Source organism: Nannobrachium achirus (genome assembly GCF_963921795.1).
Source record: "Nannobrachium achirus genome assembly, chromosome: 7".
Taxonomy (NCBI): domain Eukaryota; kingdom Metazoa; phylum Chordata; class Actinopteri; order Myctophiformes; family Myctophidae; genus Nannobrachium; species Nannobrachium achirus.
In genome coordinates this window covers 63,494,871-63,514,906 of record NC_137816.1, presented here as the reverse complement: position 1 = coordinate 63,514,906, position 20,036 = coordinate 63,494,871, and the positions used below count along the sequence as shown (strand labels likewise).

The 20,036-nt window shown below is 43.2% G+C and overlaps 1 protein-coding gene across 1 annotated transcript in view; it reads left to right on the top strand.

Moving 5' to 3' along the window:
* The window catches only part of LOC308288915 (multiple epidermal growth factor-like domains protein 10), a gene marked incomplete at its 3' end in the record, with an annotated part of 138,144 nt that extends 125,737 nt beyond the window's left edge, over nucleotides 1-12,407 (top strand). Inside the window, exons 16-22 of the mRNA XM_080730389.1 lie at nucleotides 134-262; nucleotides 2,508-2,747; nucleotides 5,359-5,465; nucleotides 6,467-6,536; nucleotides 7,979-8,032; nucleotides 11,499-11,729; nucleotides 12,241-12,407. Coding sequence (XP_080586515.1) covers nucleotides 134-262; nucleotides 2,508-2,747; nucleotides 5,359-5,465; nucleotides 6,467-6,536; nucleotides 7,979-8,032; nucleotides 11,499-11,729; nucleotides 12,241-12,407 — 998 coding nt within the window. The remainder of the gene's footprint in view (nucleotides 1-133; nucleotides 263-2,507; nucleotides 2,748-5,358; nucleotides 5,466-6,466; nucleotides 6,537-7,978; nucleotides 8,033-11,498; nucleotides 11,730-12,240) is intronic.
* Nucleotides 12,408-20,036: the final 7,629 nt, after the last annotated feature.

The window sequence follows — 20,036 nt, the reverse complement described above, 5'->3', positions numbered from 1 at the left end:
GGAACTTTCCATCACACTAAACCATGGCTTCCCTAAACCTTTTCAGCTCTGAAAGATACATTTGTGTCTCCCAGCCCACTGTTTGGGAACCACTAGTGCATTAAACCCTCCACTCTCTCGTCTCCCCCTCCAGAGTGTCCCTCGGGGACGTTTGGCTACGGCTGCCAGCATCTGTGTGAGTGCCTCAACAACGCCACCTGTGATCACGTGACAGGAACCTGCTACTGCAGCGTGGGATTCAAAGGCATCCGCTGTGACCAGGGTGAGACCACGCGGCTTGATTCAACATTTACACATTTGGTATTCATGTGATGCAGAGGCGTCAGTTCAGCAAAAGCTAGGGTATGGCAAAGATGGGAGTCCTCATGGAAAAGAGGCATTACATTTTGTATAATACGGTTCTATTGTGAAAACAGCAGATCTACATGCTCACAACGCCTCGCGCTGCGAGGCGTTGTGAGCATGTAGATCGGCTATTTTCACAATGTCTGAAAAAAACTACTTTTGTCAGTTTTTTACACAGGTTTCTACGATTTCTTGGGCTGGATATGGCAGCCTGGAATGGTTGTTCAAGTGCAGCTAAACTTAGCATGTTAGTAAACGTGCCACAATTAACAATAATGCATTGCACCTGTGCAGCTGACCTGAATATACCATTTTGTCAATATGGGGAGAATATAATTATAATACCTTGTTAAAGTGTAGTTATTTTACTGTAATTTAACAACATAATGACCAGCACAGATAGACAAAGAGACATTTGTGGATTTATATTTATAAGTAACTTTTATTTTCCCCCCTGGACCCAGGGTATGGCAGCTGCATACCCCTGCCATACCCAATTGACGCCCCTGTGTGATAGCACAATGTATGGGGAGACACTCCAATTACAGTACTTCTTTTACTTTCTATTCTATTCCTTTTTTTTCATGTGTGAATGTAAGTATCTATGTTTGTATGTATATATGTATTTTTCATTTTCTACCTTTAGACATAAAACTAGGAAAAGTGCTCCTCGGAGCACAGGTCAGATAGGTGGCCCCCCGGTGGAAGTATGTGAAAAGGGTGTGATTTGTTCCAGATGTTCATGATTTGAGGCATTTTGTTCCAAAAATGTGACTCGACTTTCTGGTGGCGCTATAACAGGCCAACATGAAAAGGGTGGCATTTCTTCCTTAGACTTGTGGGGCATCCTGTGGGGGATTTGGGGCATTTTGTTCCAAACTGACCAATCCTGCAAACTTTGGAAGCCAATCTTAGCCAATCAGGATTAGAATGGGAAATATCGGACAGATCTGTCTTGGTCACATGGACAAAATCTGTAGGAGCATCAATATATATATTTAAAAAAGAAATGGGTCTGCCCTGGCATCCAGGGGGAATGTGTGCACAGTGTCTGACACCAGGGCTTTGTGTTTTCAATGAGCCTAACATATTTAAAATGGAGTTTGAGGTTCAATATGGAGTTCAATATGGAGTTTGAGGTTCAATATAATAACGATATTCAGTTGATCAAATGAATCAACTGAATGGCAAAAAAAACTCCAAAATCAGTCTAGGGTAAATATTCCCCTATTTAAAGACAGATCCCATTTCTATCTCTATCTTAACATACAATGTAGAGGCAAGCTGCAGAGAATAGTAAATCTGGCATCAAAAAACATAGGGAAAAACAAAAACAATTAAGTTGTATCTACAATGAAGTGCTTAGGAAAAAAGCTGTCAAGATAATAAATGATCCCTCTCACCCACTCCATAGGGAGTGGGTTTTTTAGCGATTTACTTCCCTCTGGTAGACGCTATAGATCAGCTAAGGCAAACCGTCGTTCATTCCAAATGCCATTAAGGCATTGAATGATGTCATGTCTCGTTGATCTGCCTGTTTTTTTTTTCACATTATATGCCACTGTTGTCCTTCTTGTTGCCTTAAAGATGCTTTGTGTGTAAGTGTTTGTTGCTGTTGTTGTTTATCTGTTGTTTTTAACTCATTCCCTGCTAGGCCCGATAGTCCCGAGAATATTTCAATGTCTCTCCCCGCCAGGCCCGATAGCCCCGAGAATTTTGAAAATTGTGAAAAAAAAAAAAAAAAAAAAGAATCAAAATGGACCCTAAAAAATGTAGTAGGCATGATAGCAATCGCGAAATTGCATGTTTAACCCCCATAGCAACCCCATCTTTCAAACATGGCAGCCATCTTTGTTTACATTTTAGGAAAACATAATGGCTGCTAGTTCATGAATGCCTGAACGGATTTCCATTCGGATTTTTTTGTTTGAAAGCTGTGAGCAATGTACACACACGTGGTGCATGATCTAGGCATGGACATGACATTATCAGTGCATTATGAATTACATGGATGTCTATGGAGACAGAGGCATATGAGAGTACGAAGGTATTTACAAATGGCGGTGTATGAGTTAATGTTTTCTGAATGTATATGAGAATAAAGACAAATTTCCACATTGTGGACAATAAATGAAACTAACTAACTAACTAACTCTCCTCAGCGGCGCTGGTGATGGAGGAGCTCAACCCCTACACCAAGATCAGCCCGGCGCTGGCGTCGGAGCGCCAGTCTGCGGGTGCCGTGCTGGGCATCATCTTCCTGCTGCTGCTCATCATGGCGCTGCTGGGCCTGGTGGTGTGGTTCCGCTACCGCCACACCGAGAAGAGGCACCACCACCACGTGCCCAGCGTCAGCTACACCCCCGCCCTGCACATCAACACCACCGACTACTCCCTCTCCGGTAAGGCTGATGAGGCGCGTTTACAACAGCAATTGTTGTGTACTGTTGTGTTTGTTCTTGTTTTATTTCTTTACTTGAATGTGGTTTGGTTATGATGCAGTGACCGGTTTTCTCCTCTAGGTGGCAGACTGGCTCAGAGCCCTCTGCCTGAAGACCTCTTCAACCATTGTTGTATGCTTTAACTATTGAAAAACAGCAGATATACAAGCTTGCAAGCGTTTGTAGATCTGCTGTTTTTGAATTGAACTTTATTCACTTTCTGTGGTATCCGCACACTCTTTGTGCTAAACTTCCACTTGTTCAGCTTTACGCAGTTATCATTGCTTGTATTTTTCTCTTTACAAAGGTTTTACTTTCTGAGATAAAAAAAAAAAAAAAAAAAGTTTCCTTTCCTAGTGGATTCCTCATGGGAAATGGATTCTGTCTCACCATTTATATTACTGCTTGGGCTTGAGCTGAATCTATGTGTACATTTTCTACTGTACATAATAGGGCATTAACAACTTGTGATTTTTGCAAGTCGACTCGACTCAGTAAAAAGTTGAGTTGAAGTCGACTTTATCGTTTGATGACGTCATCACATCACACACGACCCCCCATTATTGTGGGGGGTCCCCAGATGATTAACTTAATGTGAAACATTGTTTTCTCACTCAACTGTAATTCTGTAAACAAACCCACATAAAGTTTAAGTGTAGGCTATAGAGGGTGAAAATAGCAGATCTATATGCTCACAACGCCTCGCATCGCGAGGCGTTGTGAGCATGTAGATCTTCTATTTTCACAATAGAAAGTATGTATACATTTTTTTCAACTTCGACTTTCTCTGGTGGGAGTCGACTTGTGTAATGAAGTCAACTGAGTCGACTTGTCGGCTTTTTCGTTAATGCCCTAGTACATAATATACTTTGTGTTTTCAGCAAGCCCACGCAGTTTCAGCAGGAATCACCTTTCTAGGTCAACCTGTTCTGTTGTATTGTTCCGCAGGTTTCTTTCTAGGTCAACCTGTTCTGTTGTATTGTTCCGCAGGTTTCTTTCTAGGTCAACCTGTTCTGTTGTATTGTTCCGCAGGTTTCTTTCTAGGTCAACCTGTTCTGTTGTATTGTTCCGCAGGTTTCTTTCTAGGTCAACCTGTTCTGTTGTATTGTTCCGCAGGTTTCTTTCTAGGTCAACCTGTTCTGTTGTATTGTTCCGCAGGTTTCTTTCTAGGTCAACCTGTTCTGTTGTATTGTTCCGCAGGTTTCTTTCTAGGTCAACCTGTTCTGTTGTATTGTTCCGCAGGTTTCTTTCTAGGTCAACCTGTTCTGTTGTATTGTTCCGCAGGTTTCTTTCTAGGTCAACCTGTTCTGTTGTATTGTTCCGCAGGTTTCTTTCTAGGTCAACCTGTTCTGTTGTATTGTTCCGCAGGTTTCTTTCTAGGTCAACCTGTTCTGTTGTATTGTTCCGCAGGTTTCTTTCTAGGTCAACCTGTTCTGTTGTATTGTTCCGCAGGTTTCTTTCTAGGTCAACCTGTTCTGTTGTATTGTTCCGCAGGTTTCTTTCTAGGTCAACCTGTTCTGTTGTATTGTTCCGCAGGTTTCTTTCTAGGTCAACCTGTTCTGTTGTATTGTTCCGCAGGTTTCTTTCTAGGTCAACCTGTTCTGTTGTATTGTTCCGCAGGTTTCTTTCTAGGTCAACCTGTTCTGTTGTATTGTTCCGCAGGTTTCTTTCTAGGTCAACCTGTTCTGTTGTATTGTTCCGCAGGTTTCTTTCTAGGTCAACCTGTTCTGTTGTATTGTTCCGCAGGTTTCTTTCTAGGTCAACCTGTTCTGTTGTATTGTTCCGCAGGTTTCTTTCTAGGTCAACCTGTTCTGTTGTATTGTTCCGCAGGTTTCTTTCTAGGTCAACCTGTTCTGTTGTATTGTTCCGCAGGTTTCTTTCTAGGTCAACCTGTTCTGTTGTATTGTTCCGCAGGTTTCTTTCTAGGTCAACCTGTTCTGTTGTATTGTTCCGCAGGTTTCTTTCTAGGTCAACCTGTTCTGTTGTATTGTTCCGCAGGTTTCTTTCTAGGTCAACCTGTTCTGTTGTATTGTTCCGCAGGTTTCTTTCTAGGTCAACCTGTTCTGTTGTATTGTTCCGCAGGTTTCTTTCTAGGTCAACCTGTTCTGTTGTATTGTTCCGCAGGTTTCTTTCTAGGTCAACCTGTTCTGTTGTATTGTTCCGCAGGTTTCTTCGCTATATACTGTACTGTCCATGCCTATAACAGGTTTCTTCGCTGTATACTGTACTGTCCATGTCTATAACAGGTTTCTTCGCTATATACTGTACTGTCCATGCCTAGAACAGGTTTCTTCGCTGTATACTGTACTGTCCATGCCTAACAGAAACAAACCCGAGCGGATGTTCTGGGGTTTGAACCCCGAGTGTTACTGTTACAATGTTGCCATTTTCTCCTCCAGGTGGCAGAGTTTGGCCACGCCACCTCTAGTTTGGTTTTGCAATCTGCGTGTGTGTCCCCGGGATGTGTGTGTGTGTGTGTGTGTGCGTGCGTGCGTGTTTGTAGCAGTGATGTCTCCCGTGGTAACAGCAGGGTTGTCGTGCGCCGACTCGTCTCCCACTCACATCTCCTCAGGGGGGCGTGGCTTCACTAACCCCGCCTACCACACCCTGGGGCCAGCGATGGGCTGCTCGTACGCAGCGCCCTACGCCACCACCCACAAGAGGACCACCCCCGCCAAGGTGGGTTTCACAACCACGTGCAACAGTTTCCCATCCAAGTCTGGTTTATTCACAAAGATTTTTGGTGTAACATAGATTAAAAAATCACACCCAATGTGAAGTGAGCGGTGGTCGTGCTTGCATAACGTCTTCAGACTAGGATTTGAGTCTAGGATGTACAGGCTATGCTAAACACACACGTTTTGCTATGGCAAAACGCTGAGGAAAAAGGCTACAGACACATGATGATGAGATCACTGATGCTACACACACACGTTTTGCCTGAGGAAAAAGGCTACAGACACACGCACAGCCACTCTATGGAGCGGTTTACCACCGCTCGAAAACACACCAAGTAGTCGGTATAGAGGGTCTATAAGTCAGTGGTTGTAACTGATGTGATATTGATGAATTCCAAATATTATAATAAGTATTCTGCCCCACCGTGCGTCACGACACACTTTGAGAAACCCCTGCTCAATCTGTCTAGATTATATAATCTAGGGCAGGGGTCTTCAACGTTTTCAGGCCCGGGAGGGACCCCTTAGTTGAGAGAGAGGTGAAGCAGGGACCTCCACGAAATGGTTCCATATAGTTTCATCTTTTGACAGCACAATCATCAGTGTATTTTGGAATCATGTCAATTTGTGTTTTCAGATGTTTTACCACTTGAAACTGTATTTAGTTTGCTCTTTCCCCCCTCTACACCAAAGCTATTTGCCGAAAATAGCCGATCTACAAGCTCACAACGCCTCGCAGCTTGTAGATCGGCTATTTTAGGCTAAAGTTTTCCGAATATGGAAGCTAAGGTTCAAGTGGTTAATATAAAAAAGGAGTAAAAAAAAAAAGCTTCTATCACACAAAGATTTGGAGGACCCCCTGTAGTAACTCTGAGGGGTCCCGAACCCCCTGTTGAAGACCCTTGATCTAGGGAACGTGAAAGGCACATTATAATGCATGCTGCTACACCATCATGCTTGCTTGTTTGGTATAAGATTGTGCATCTGCTCATAATGTTGCAGCTCAAGGCAAAACGGAGGTACAGGAACAGTGCTCCGGACTGGGGGACGTACTGTAACCTCAACGAGCTGGGTGAGTGCTCCTCCCTACCTCCGTGAAGTTGGCACCCCATATGTTGAAAACATATATAAAAATGGTGTCATTCTTTAGTGCTGGATTTGTGCTGAATTGTGCCGTACATTTTATAATTTGTGCTGGTATAATTTTTGAAATATCCTAAGTTATAGTTTTGCTGAGACTTGCTCTCCAATTTGTTGGCTCCAAATCGGGGAAAAAAATTTCTCATTCTTTAGTGCTGGATGTGCTCTAATTTGTGCCATTGAAATCATCAATTGTGTTTTTATATATATTTATATGTATAAATATTTATATGGTTATGAAGTAGCAGATTTAGCAGCAGTATAGTGATTGCCCTACAGAGGGCGGTGTAGAGCAGCAGTATGTCATTGTAGAAGATAGCAGCAGAACAGTGGTGTTGTGTAGAATATCTCAATAATGATAGCAGCACAAATTATAAAATGTACGGCACAATTCAGCACAAATCCAGCACTAAAGAATGACACCATTTTTAATTTATTTTCATCATATGGGGTGCCAACTTCACAGAGGTCTCCTCCCTGACAACACTCTGCAGCCTGCCTCATTAAGTGTCTACCACGTTCTGAAAGGGGCTAGCTTTGTTCGCTGGAAATTAAGCCACTTCTGGGTTCTCGTTGAGCCTGCTGTTTTATTAATTCATTCTCTGCTATGGGACAAATTTGACGAGTTATGTTTTTTTTTGGATGGTGCTGTTTGCTAGCCTATAGAGGGTATGCGCATGCATAAAGTGAATGGCATATCGAGTGGCAAATCGAGTGTCAAAGTGAGTGACAAAGTGAGTTTAACATTGTTTAACGTGTTTCATTGCAATCAGATGTTTGGATGTTTGGGCTGTCAAGGTCAGAAAGTAGTTTTTTGCCACTCAGTAGGTGTTCCCGCATAACTTCCAGATATGATGATGATGTCACGAGCATACCCTCTATTGGTCACCAATGATTCCGGGGTACGTCGTTTGATTACGTCATGACATAACCGGAACCAAAACAGCCTTTCCATTGTTTTAGGAAAAGAATAAAGTCCTCATAATGATTGTGTATCGGGAGAGGCTGCTGGGCACATGCTGCACTCGGAAGCCTGTATCTTTCAAATGGATCGTCACGGTCTGACAATGAATATTTTTCGATTTCGACAAGACCCGTGGGTGTCTTTTGAATGCTCCCATGCGTGGATCCGCGCGACGCAGAATATTTGATTTTTCAGTAGACAAATTGACAGTAGAAAAACGCTCTCTCTTTTGGGGTTTAGAATGAGTTAATGGCCCAGCAGATTTGAAATCATTGCAAAAGAGGCTACATTTACGGTTTGTAGAAACCAATGGCGTGACGCTGTCCATATATTTTACGTTCTATGAGCCTGCCTTATAAGATGTCTACCACATTCTGACACAATAACCCTGTCTTGTGATGTCACTGTAGGAGTGTACCGGCTGGACAGACGATACAGCTACCACGTGGAGCAGCGCTACAGAGGTACCGCCGTGAATGTAGTCATGCTTTTGTAGCAATGAATCAGCTGAGTTACTTATCTGTGTAGGCGAGCAGCGAACAAGTTGGCATCAGGCAGTATCACACAACAAAGTTCCGAAGTTGATTAAAAACACATAGCATATATTATATAGTACCGGTCACGTTACATGACCCGAAGATATGAGTCATAACAGGAACGTATCGTATGGATAAGTACACGATAAAACACTGTGTTTTATTGGTATGACTGGACATATAGCTGGCCCGATGAAGCAGTGACTATATAATATATCAGCACAAGTGCAGCGTACCTGCATGCTTACGCAGATGAGAGTAAATCTATTTAAGACTGTTACAGAACAAACACTCTATAGCAATGATTAATATCAATCACAATATAGAGTTACTGTATTTAACACTGTTACTAAACAAACACTCTATAGCAATGATACTATCACAATATAGAGCTATGTAATCACTTATTGAACAAACACTCTATACAGTCTACAGCAATGATTACTACATGTCCATGTGCTGACCTGTGTGTGTGTTTGTCTTTCTGCAGGACAAGAGTGTCACTCCTCTGTGTGTGTTCCCTCTCCAACGGTCTCACACACTCCTCTCTCTCCTGGGGGTCCTTGTCTCCTGCCTTGGCCCCCCACACCTTAACCACGTGAACCCTAGCGTCCATCTGCTGGGGCCAAAATATAGCTGCACTCACATCTAAGCTGTGTGAGCTTGTAGATTGTTTCTGTCGCACATAAACCATATTCATTTTTGCGTGTTTCTTTCCTAAATTAACGGGCTACTTGATCATACTACAGCGTCGCACAAAAAAACATTGAACATAGCAGATTATACAAACTCGAAACGCGGCACGACGCGACGCGCTTTGAGCTTGTAGATCTGCTACTTTAGCCGTCTTTGAATTCGAATCCCGAGAAGTATTAACCGTTTTGGACATAACAAGGTTTCCGACCGACAGAGACGACGAGATGTGAGCCATGCTTTTGGGTCAAAGTCGGGCCAGTGGAGCATGCAGGGTTTAAGTGGTTAAGCTTAATTTATGCTCCTTGGGCCTCATTGCACTGAGTATAAATGAGGTCTTGCTGACACCAACTCTCTCCCTATAACAGTCCTGGTCTTCTCTCCCTCATTGCACACTCATGTTGTTGAATGCTGTACACCTCATGTTTAATGTCTCTGCTGTGTATTTCCCATTCTTCTCCTGATGCTCAACATGTGTTTGGAACTGCTCTCCCTGTAACTGATCTCAGCTACCTGTGTTTTCCAGATGTATCAACAACAAGTCTCATGTCTCATGATGATTATGAGACATGGCATTTGATGCCACTGTGTGTACTGTGCTGTACTGTACTGTACTGTACTGTACTTTGAAGCAGAACATGCTGGTGTATAAAACCTGTTGTGTAAAAGTCATAATACCTGAGATAGAGGTTCTCTTTTTCAGGTCAAGGGCCAGCATATTCATTTCGTCGTTGTCGGGTGGAAACCTTGTATGTCCAAAACCGTTCGTTTTGCATTTTACATTTTAAAAATGATTTAAACTAGTGAAAACAGCCGATCTACAAGCACACAACGCCGCGCACCGCGAGGCGTTGTGTGCTTGTAGATCTGCTGTTTTCACTACTTTTGTGCGACGGCCTTGCACAATGAAGCAGGGCTTTACTCTGCGAAAGAACATACAAGCGTGAAACTTGGAGATACGAGGTTTCCACCCGACAACGACGACATGCTGGTATATAAAACCAGTTGTGTAAAAGTCATAATACCTGAGATGGAGGTTCTCTTTTTCAGGTCAAGGGCCAGCATATTTATATGTAGTTGGCCATAGGTCAGGCACCAGCATATTGATATTGTATTTTGCCACGTACACCCATTTGAAATGACGTGGTGCCAGAGACACCCCCATAAGAGAAGTGTTTTCAAACGTTATTTTCAGCTGTACAAGCTCACTCTGTGCTTTGTGTAACAGACGTGATCTTGCGTCGCGTTGAAAAGCACCACAGACCTAGGATTCTCGGTTGAGTTGATTTATTCAGCTAAACAGACACAAGGCAGTCTCTTGGACTAAGCCCATATAGAACCTCACCCATCGCTGTACCGGTATACTGTTGTGCTCCGAGATGAGGTCCTATAAAGGTATACCAGGGCTGGGGTAGAACGCCTCCACGTCTAGGTAGAAAACACTTTTCCCGAAATTGTATCCAAAAAGTAAAGGTATTTCCACGCTCCCAGACAATAGTTTCCTATCCCAGGGTACATAAAACATGCACCATGCAGGGCATGAAACAACCGCTTAAATCGTTAGTTTTGTAATGTTTTCCCCGGAAAAGCCCCGGCGTAGTCTCACGTGGCCAGAATGTTGCCTAACGCGATTTGCAAATGCTCCCTGGCTACGCAAGACTCAGTACTGGCATCTGCTGCCGGGGGAGTTCCGGTTGAATGGGAAAACATAAAAAAAAAAAAAATGATTTAAGCGGTTGTTTCATGCCCTGCATGGTGCATGTTTTATGTACCCAGGGATAGGAAACTATAGTCTGGGAGAGTGGAACTACCGGTACCTTTACTTTTTGGATACAATTTTGGGAAAAGTGTTTTCTACCTAGACGTGGTATACCTTTATAGGACCTCATCTCGGAGCACAACAGTATGCAGCGACGGGTGAGGTTCTATATGGGGCTATCTCTTGGACATGTGTTTTCCACAGTGACAAATGCTGGGAACACATAGAAATGCAAATTTTATCGTTTACAGAACAGATGCAGTATGATGAAGATACAATCAGACTTATTTTGACTGTGTTTTGACTCTGGGTAGGCCTACACATGTATTAATGTAATGCACACTTGTGAATGAAAGTGAACAAAATATATTTCATTTTTCACTCACGGACTCCGCGTCGCAAGTTAAAGGTGATATGATACACCATGAAAATTCACTTTTCCTATTTTAAGGCCAGTTCAGGCCAAAGGTGGTACTGCAGCTGAAAATGCTCTGAGAGCCATTCAAAAATGAGAGGCTCTCTATTCAGGAGTGGTAATTTAGCCTCAAACCTTTTGAAAAACGTTTTTGGGACATAAACAATATGACATAAATACTTTTTAAATGCATGGTGTATCAAAAATATCAATGTGCAAAAAATATTTAAAATATTGTGCTCATAATTAACTGTAGAAAGTATTTTGTGTCAGGTTAAGACATACATAAATATAACACAGAATTAAAACATCAAAAGCTTAAAAAATTGCCTAAAAGAAAACATTTCTATTATGAGAGTTGGGTCCGTGGTGTAACCAAACTCAGGGTCCTTGACTTTAAATAAAAGTAAAACAAAACGTTGAAGACCCCTGCTACATATACCCTCTCTCCGTGTGTGTGTGTGTTCGTGCGTGTGCGCGCGTGTGTGTGTGTGTGCATGCGTGCGTGCGTGCGTTCCTCCATACAGACTACATGAAGAGCGCCCGCTCCAGCACGTGCTCCCTGAACAGCGAGAACCCGTACGCCACCATCAACGACCCGCCCCCCGCTGGCCCGCCGGCCAATAAGCATCCAGAGAGCAGCTACGTGGAGATGAAGTCCCCGGCCCGCCACGACGGCCTGGCCTACTGCCAGTGCCCCGCCCCCGTGGTCACCACCACCTGCAGCACCGCGCCCGTCAAGAATGTCTACGACATGGGTGAGCCTAGAAGTACATTTACTCAAGTAACTGTACTTAAAGGGGGCCTGTCACCATGACAGATTCATTGCAAACTCTCGTCCTTGGTTCTGGTGACTCAGTACGAGTCCCTCCTAATAAGGGGGTGTCTTTTATTTTTTCATTATATATATATATATATATATATATATATATATATATATATATTTAAATTATATATATATATATATATATATATATATATATATATATATATACGAAATATATATACAAAATAAATGAAAAAAGCAATTGATAAAACACACCCCCTCACATATTAGGAGGGCAGTATTCAATCAATCAATCAATCAATCAAACAAACCTTTATCAAACCACTTCTAAAACCTCCCGTACATAACATTGAGATGGATGTTATATGGCGATACCTTGTCGTCTCTGTTTTGATCCCTCTTTTGATTTCCCTTCCCCCAACGTTCAAGGGGATTTATTGTCACATGACTTCATACCAACATCAAACCTCTGTCCCCTCCAGAGCCGACCATCAGCGTGCTCCAGAACTCCTTGGTGGTCCCCAGCTACCCCCAGAACCCCTACGACCTGCCCAGGAACAGCCACATCCCGGCCCACTACGACCTGCTGCCCATGAGGCTCAGCTCCTCCCCACCGCCGCCGGGCAGCCCTACCAGCTCGCTGCTCTAGAACCACATGGATCTCCTCTGTCACAGTCCACCAGCTCTGGTCCATAGCGTTAGAAGGGGTTCTCCTGAACACTATGGTCCTGATGATCTCTTGTGCCCGCAGGAAAGAAAGGCTGTCTGGCTTTAGGGAGTCGAAAGCCTACTTTCCCTAGTGGGAACACTCTGAACACCTCACGTCTAAAATACACTTTTTTGACAGAAAAGAAAATAATTCACCGGAAGGCAAAATCTGGTCAATGGGATTTGTTTCTATTGACAAGATCTGTAGAGGGCGCAGACAGTGGAGTAACACCCTACCTACCCATACCCGGCAGCCCCACCAGCTCCTTACTTTAAACCACATGGATCTCAGACATTTTCATGTCAAGGACCCCCAAATGTATGTAGGCTATGTCAGGCTGCGGACCACACCCTCCGAAAAGAGCTTGTGCCAGGGAAGGGATAAAAAGATAAAAGTTATACCAAGTTTAGACCCAATGTTAGGACGATATAATAACCAATTTAGTATACCCTGGAACCCTCCTCAAGACCCCCAGACCCCACTTTGAGAACCACTTCTCTAGACCACCTCCCTGGGCTGGCATCCACAATGCATTGTGGGAGATGGATGCCCCTTCTGGGTGACGAACAGGACGTTCAACTGTTACACTATTTATTTATGTATTTATTTAATTGTTTTATTTATTTATTTTTGTTATTGAACTGTAGGATGCAGTTTGCACACACACAGACACACACGCACGCACGCACGCACGCGCACACACACACACACACACACACACACACACTTGAATCACACACACAAAGACGAGTGCTTTTCTTACCGTATCCGAAGTTATTCCATACATTAACCATGTCGTAGTAGAGGCAGGGGGAAAAGTCCATTTCTAGCACACCGCATCTAGCGGTATTTGCATTTTTACAGCAGCTCCACTGTCAAAACTCTGTGGCGACATCTCCGCCATTATGAAGGAGAGATGTAAACAAAAAAATATATACTTATTATACAAATAAGCGATTTAGTGTAAAATCCCACCGCTCGTGCAAAAAAGAAAATCATTCTGGGATATCATAGCATCAGATTAGCGTGGTAAAATGGCTAGTCAGGAATTCTACTTTAAATCTTTTATGGTCTCTCTCTCTCTCGTCATTTTGCTTACGTTGCTGTCCTGAAAGCGGACCGTCAAAACGTCAAGATTCGAAGAGCTACTGTGCGTTATGAACAGACATACCGTACCTTTATGACCATAATGTTGTACCGTGTGTCATGCGCACACACTCATGTACAGAATAGATCATCTTGTCCTACACGGAACGAGCACGGTGGTGATGGTCCGAGAGCCTCTGTCTGGACAGAACAGGGACGAGTGGGAAAAACACAGCCATATAACCTCACGTTGGCACAGACATTGGATGACATCTATGGACCGACATTATGTTGTTTACTTTACATGTACTGTATATTATATAGGACCAAGACTGTGAACCTTGGACCATAACGCAATCGTTTTCGTTTCTAAGACCCCCATAACTCTGTGTGTGTAGACCTGTAAGGGTCCATCTGGATTCAGTTCGTACACTCTCTGTTTTACAGATCTTTAAGGGTCCATTTGGAGCCGCCTCAAGGAGCTCTGAGTGTCCCTGGACCCTACTTTGAGAACCAATTACTTGCAGTAAACTATGAACATTAGTATTGGTTTGGTCCAGTTATTGTGACGAGGAATACTAGGGTGCAAAGAGGACAAGGATCTGCAACGTTCTCGAGGGAAACACACACCGGACGCGGAGGCGGCGCAGAGGCGGCGCGGAGGCGGCGCGTCAAAACATACGGCCCCATTATTTTCAATGAACTAACCCACACCGGCGGCGTCAGACGCGCGCAGGCGCGGGTCTGCCGCCTCGCCTGCCGCACCGATACAACGCTGTTCTATTTTTCCAGCGTGAAAATGTTCTCCCCACCGGGGGAAATGGATGCGCAGCGCGCCGCATCCAGTTGGTGTTACCGCGCGGCACTTTACGCACCTCAATACTGCGACGCGACGCTGCGCACTGTGCGCAGCCGCCCGGGTCCGCTGTGTGTTCCCCTTCAGGCTTCTGCGGCAGAGAACTGAACAATTATGTGCATAGTACCGCAATTGTTTTTACACTGTTTCTTATTTCACATTTACATAAAAGGTCCTGTATTTTCTCTGAAATTATCTTTTTTTGTATGTAGAATTTAAACATTAGAGAGACAGATCCCAATACTCAGACTTCCATACTTCCCTCATTTTCTCACGCCGCCGAGCGAGGAAGAGAATAGGAGACGCAAGGAGGAGGAGATGCAAGGAGGGAGGAACGGATGGGGTTGATTTTAAAGGGATATTTCACTTTCAAAAAGACTTTTGGTCACTTTATCGTCTAATCAGGCTAATCTGTTCACACCCTGAACAGATTTTAATTTTCTTCATTCAGTATTTAGCTATTTGATACCAGGGGTTCTCAAACCTTTGCATACACATCCATAACTTCATACTCCATTTTAACCATGATAGATTCATTAACTCATTTTTAAAAACACCCATTATTTTTTCTGGCGACTCGATCATAATACCCTCCTAATACGTGAGCAGGCCGTGTTTCTTTTTCCAGATAAAGTTATTTTTTCTTCTTCTTTTTATTTTATGTATTTAATGTATCCAAAGAAATGTTCTGTGACGGCGATGACTTATGAAGTGTCACACAGCTGGATCACTGGATCAATAGGCTCTATGCCCTGTTTGAAGGTGGTCACCCTATCTATGCCCAGCAGCCATGTTGGAAAGAAATCGGGCCCAACTCGGAGGAAAGCCTGGTATTCATTATAAAACTGTGATCCGGTTTAGAATAATAAAAAAAAGATGATGAAGCGGTGGTTCCGGGTTGTTGGTTGTGGCCACCTGATGACTACAACAAACTACAACATGACGTAACGTTATTCCCAAAGATATTCAGAAATAATGCAAATCAATTAGTTTATTCTCGAGTTACGCAGAGATGGGTACAACATACAAAAAAAGTATTTGAAATACAAATACTATGTAAAATACTTACCCTGATACTGTCACCAGGATAGTAGTATCTTGGTGACAGTATCCTGTCACCAAGTACTGATTTATTTTTCCTTTTTTTTTTTTTTGTTAGAATTAAAGATGAACATACCAAAAATTATTAAACCAAAAGAAACTAAACGATTATACGATTTTAAACATTTTGGAGGTGGTTCCGCTTTGGTGGTTCCGCTTTTGATGGTTCCGGCCGCCTGTAGTCCCGCCTGATGGCTACAATGTGACGTAAGTTATTTCCACTCCCGACCGGATCAGAAACACGAAAATTGTACTAAACCCAGGCTAGAAGGAGGGTAACCTTCGGGGACTTCCACACTCCAGGAATGCGGAAGTTCTGCTCTCAAACACAAGACGTAAAAGAACGATGGCTCTGCAAAAAAAAAATCTATTAAAACGACGGAGGTGCGGGACACATGGGACACTATAAGGGCTGGGCAGAAATCTGAGCATTGGGATTTTAACTCGAGTGTACTTTTACACTAGTGTTAATAGAGTTGTTTTGTTGTGTAAATCAAAATCAAAATGCATGCCAGTGATGAATCAAAGTATATTAGCTGGGAATATCTTCATGTCCTTTAGTAAAAAAAAGAAAGAAAGAAGAAAAAAAAAAGCGTATTCTTTTTAACCATTATTTAACTTATTTAAAACATGCTTTGCTGTAATAAATGTATTATTGCAGCAAAGGTGTTTAATGCCTATCATTACTAACACCATTTTTGTCTACAATATTTCTAAACAGAATGTCGCTGACGTTTTCAAGACAGAATCGATGCAACCATTGTACAACGTGCAGTTACGACATCTCCTTCATCTGTAGTCGTCCTTATACACTGCTGAAACATTTCCTGGTACTTGTATTAACCTTTGGATCATATACATATCTTAAAACAGTGTTTCTCAAACAATTTCATGCCAGGAACACCCAAATGTAGATGTATTAGGCCAAGGGTTACCATTCCTAAATGTGGCTGCGACCCCCCCAAAATAATCATATTGGAACTGTAGCCCACCCCTAACAGAACATGTAGTTTGACTCTGTTTCACAGATAAACATTGTGAAAATAGCCACAACTTGTTGTTCAAATTGATTTTATATATAAAAAAACATTGCTGGGGACCCCCTGGAACCTGCCATGTGAACATGTTCTATGTTGTTTGTTTGCTATTATGTTGATGTATGCCACTCTTTATTGTATTTTCTTGTATATTATTGTCATATTGTTGCCTACGTGGAATAAGATTCCCTCTGTTTTAAAGTAGCATCATTGTCGGGTGGAAACCTTGTATATCCAAAACGGTTACTTTTCAGCAAATATAGAAACAAAGAACCTGTGTGTATTTGAAAATAGCAGATCTACAAGCTTGTGTTGCAATGCCTCGTGAGCTTGTACACCTGCTATTTTCGCTACTTTTGTGTGACACTCTTGCAGGGCATTAATTTATGAACAAGTTGAAATATGGAGATACAAGGTTTCTGCCCGACAACAACAGCGTCATGTCTGTGTCATGTCCTACATCCAATAAAGTTGACGTATCTCAGGGAGAGTTGTGTCTAATCGTTAAATAACATCCAACACGACATCTGTTTTATGATGATCATGATGATCCCATGCAGTCCAGGCCTACATTTTTTTTTTCTTTTTCATTTTCATGGGCAATTTGGGTAGTGTATATTAATGTTAGAGATGCTAGGGCAAGAATAGACCCTATTGACAGCCCGCCCACGCATGCGCACTCAGCAAATTTCTCACCAACTTCCTGGTGTTGACGTCAGCTTTGAAGGGTAAAATAACACAGAAATTGCTGGAGTTAAAGCCAACACATAATTATTTCGAACGGTAAAGTAAATTATAACGCTTTGTGCCTTTTACTATCTTGTGTTCTTGATCATGCTAGCCGTATTTTATACTTCACTATTCAGAAATGTCTGTGTTAACTCTATGGGCTTTGAGTAGGGGAAACCCTTCAACCGTGACGTCAGCACCAGGAAGTTGCGTAACGTGAATTCGGTCTATTGTATGGCTCAGCACAGAGTCTGAAATCAGGCTAGGGCAAGAAGGCCATCACATACAACAATGATTTTCAGTCCACAGAAATAATTACATTGATCCATGTTTTCAATACATATCACTGTGAAATATGTAAACGATAAAGCTGTTTATTTCTCATCTGTGGTTTAACGTTGAACACATGTTCTACTGGGAGCTGAGTTACAGTGTGTGGTTTAACGTTGAACACATGTTCTACTGGGAGCTGAGTTACAGTGTGTGCGAAGGTCCTTTCATTAACGTTGAACACATGTTCTACTGGGAGCTGAGTTACAGTGTGTGTGAAGGTCCTTTCATTAACGTTGAACACATGTTCTACTGGGAGCTGACTTACAGTGTGTGCGAAGGTCCTTTCATTAACGTTGAACACATGTTCTACTGGGAGCTGACTTACAGTGTGTGCGAAGGTCCTTTCATTAACGTTGAACACATGTTCTACTGGGAGCTGAGTTACAGTGTGTGGTTTAACGTTGAACACATGTTCTACTGGGAGCTGAGTTACAGTGTGTGCGAAGGTCCTTTCATTAACGTTGAACACATGTTCTACTGGGAGCTGAGTTACAGTGTGTGGTTTAACGTTGAACACATGTTCTACTGGGAGCTGACTTACAGTGTGTGCGAAGGTCCTTTCATTAACGTTGAACACATGTTCTACTGGGAGCTGAGTTACAGTGTGTGCGAAGGTCCTTTCATTAACATTGAACACATGTTCTACTGGGAGCTGACTTACAGTGTGTGCGAAGGTCCTTTCATTAACGTTGAACACATGTTCTACTGGGAGCTGAGTTACAGTGTGTGCGAAGGTCCTTTCATTAACGTTGAACACATGTTCTACTGGGAGCTGAGTTACAGTGTGTGCGAAGGTCCTTTCATTAACGTTGAACACATGTTCTACTGGGAGCTGAGTTACAGTGTGTGGTTTAACGTTGAACACATGTTCTACTGGGAGCTGAGTTACAGTGTGTGGTTTAACGTTGAACACATGTTCTACTGGGAGCTGAGTTACAGTGTGTGTGAAGGTCCTTTCATTAACTTTGAACACATGTTCTACTGGGAGCTGAGTTACAGTGTGTGCGAAGGTCCTTTCATTAACTTTGAACACATGTTCTACTGGGAGCTGAGTTACAGTGTGTGCGAAGGTCCTTTCCGTTCCTCCGATGGCCTCGTCTCGCCACACCTTCCAGTGGTGGGCAAGCCAGGGCCAGCCTCGACCAGTTAACACATGGCTGTTGTGAGTTATTATGTAGATCTGCCATTTATTTTTCTTTCCATCTTTCCTTTTTTTCTTAGAATTATTTAGAAGCATTTTGGGATGCCAGAGATGCCCGCTGCGCCCGCCAACCCGCGTGGGTGGGTCAAGGTTTCAGACTCAATTGGCGGGCGGCGGGCAGGCGGGTTATCACCACACTCATGTGCAAAAAATAAATACGAATAATCATCTGCTCTTATTTGCCTTTTATTCTTAAGAGTAGGCCTATAAGAATAAGAATACAACGTTTTGAATACGAGCACAAGCGAGTTTTAAAATGCGCCAGAGAGGCTTGGAGGCAGCGAAGTTTCTCCTCCGCTCCTTGGTGCGAGGACCGTCCCAATTCCGCTCCTGTTGGGGCCGCGAACCACATTTTGCCAACATTTGCGCTCGCTGACACCATCAGACACAACGTGTCTCCTAGGGTTGATACCCTCACAAAAACATGCAGTAATCTTAATAATGCCTCCCCCTGGCCAGCCGGGGCCTGATGGAGGGGAAAGGAACTGGTTGGAATAACGTGTTCCTTCCACGTGCTATGTCCTTCCCAGGGAAATCCCTGGGATGGACAACCCAACTTACTGCTACCCTGCTACCAGGGGCCAGGATTTAATATTGTCCGTCTTTTGCTGTCTGTTTGAAGTGTGAGGCGCTGTATAAATATGATTGACATAAAGAGAGAATGAACGTCTTTGAATGAATGTCTTTTTGCTGTCAAATAGGCTAAACCCCAATTTGAACAACACGTTTGTTTATTTAGACCATGACAATATTGTGCTACTGTAAACCTTTCTGTAAAGCGACTTTGGGTACTTAGAAGAGCCGTATATAAAGATGAGCTACTTTTTGGAGCTGTGTGGAACACAAGCTCCCTATACGTGGCCGTGTGTGTAGGTATGTGGGTGGGTATGTGGGTCTGTGGGTCTGTATGTAGCCTGTATGTAGTAACCCTGGGTGACCAGAGAGGTGCTGTTGAGTCTAGCCTACCCTGAGCATCAACTGCAACACACACACACACACACACACACACACACACACACACACACACACACACACACACACACACACAGCTCCACTTCGAACGGAGGTTCGATTTTTTTAAATGCGGGTTGCGGGGCAGGCGGCTTCGTTGATTTGTATATTGTTCTGTGGCGCGGGCGGGCGGGTTACATTCCGTGCGAGCTGTGGGCCGTGAGGGTTATGAAAAAAACCTGACCCGCATATCACTACTCAACAGTCTTTCCACC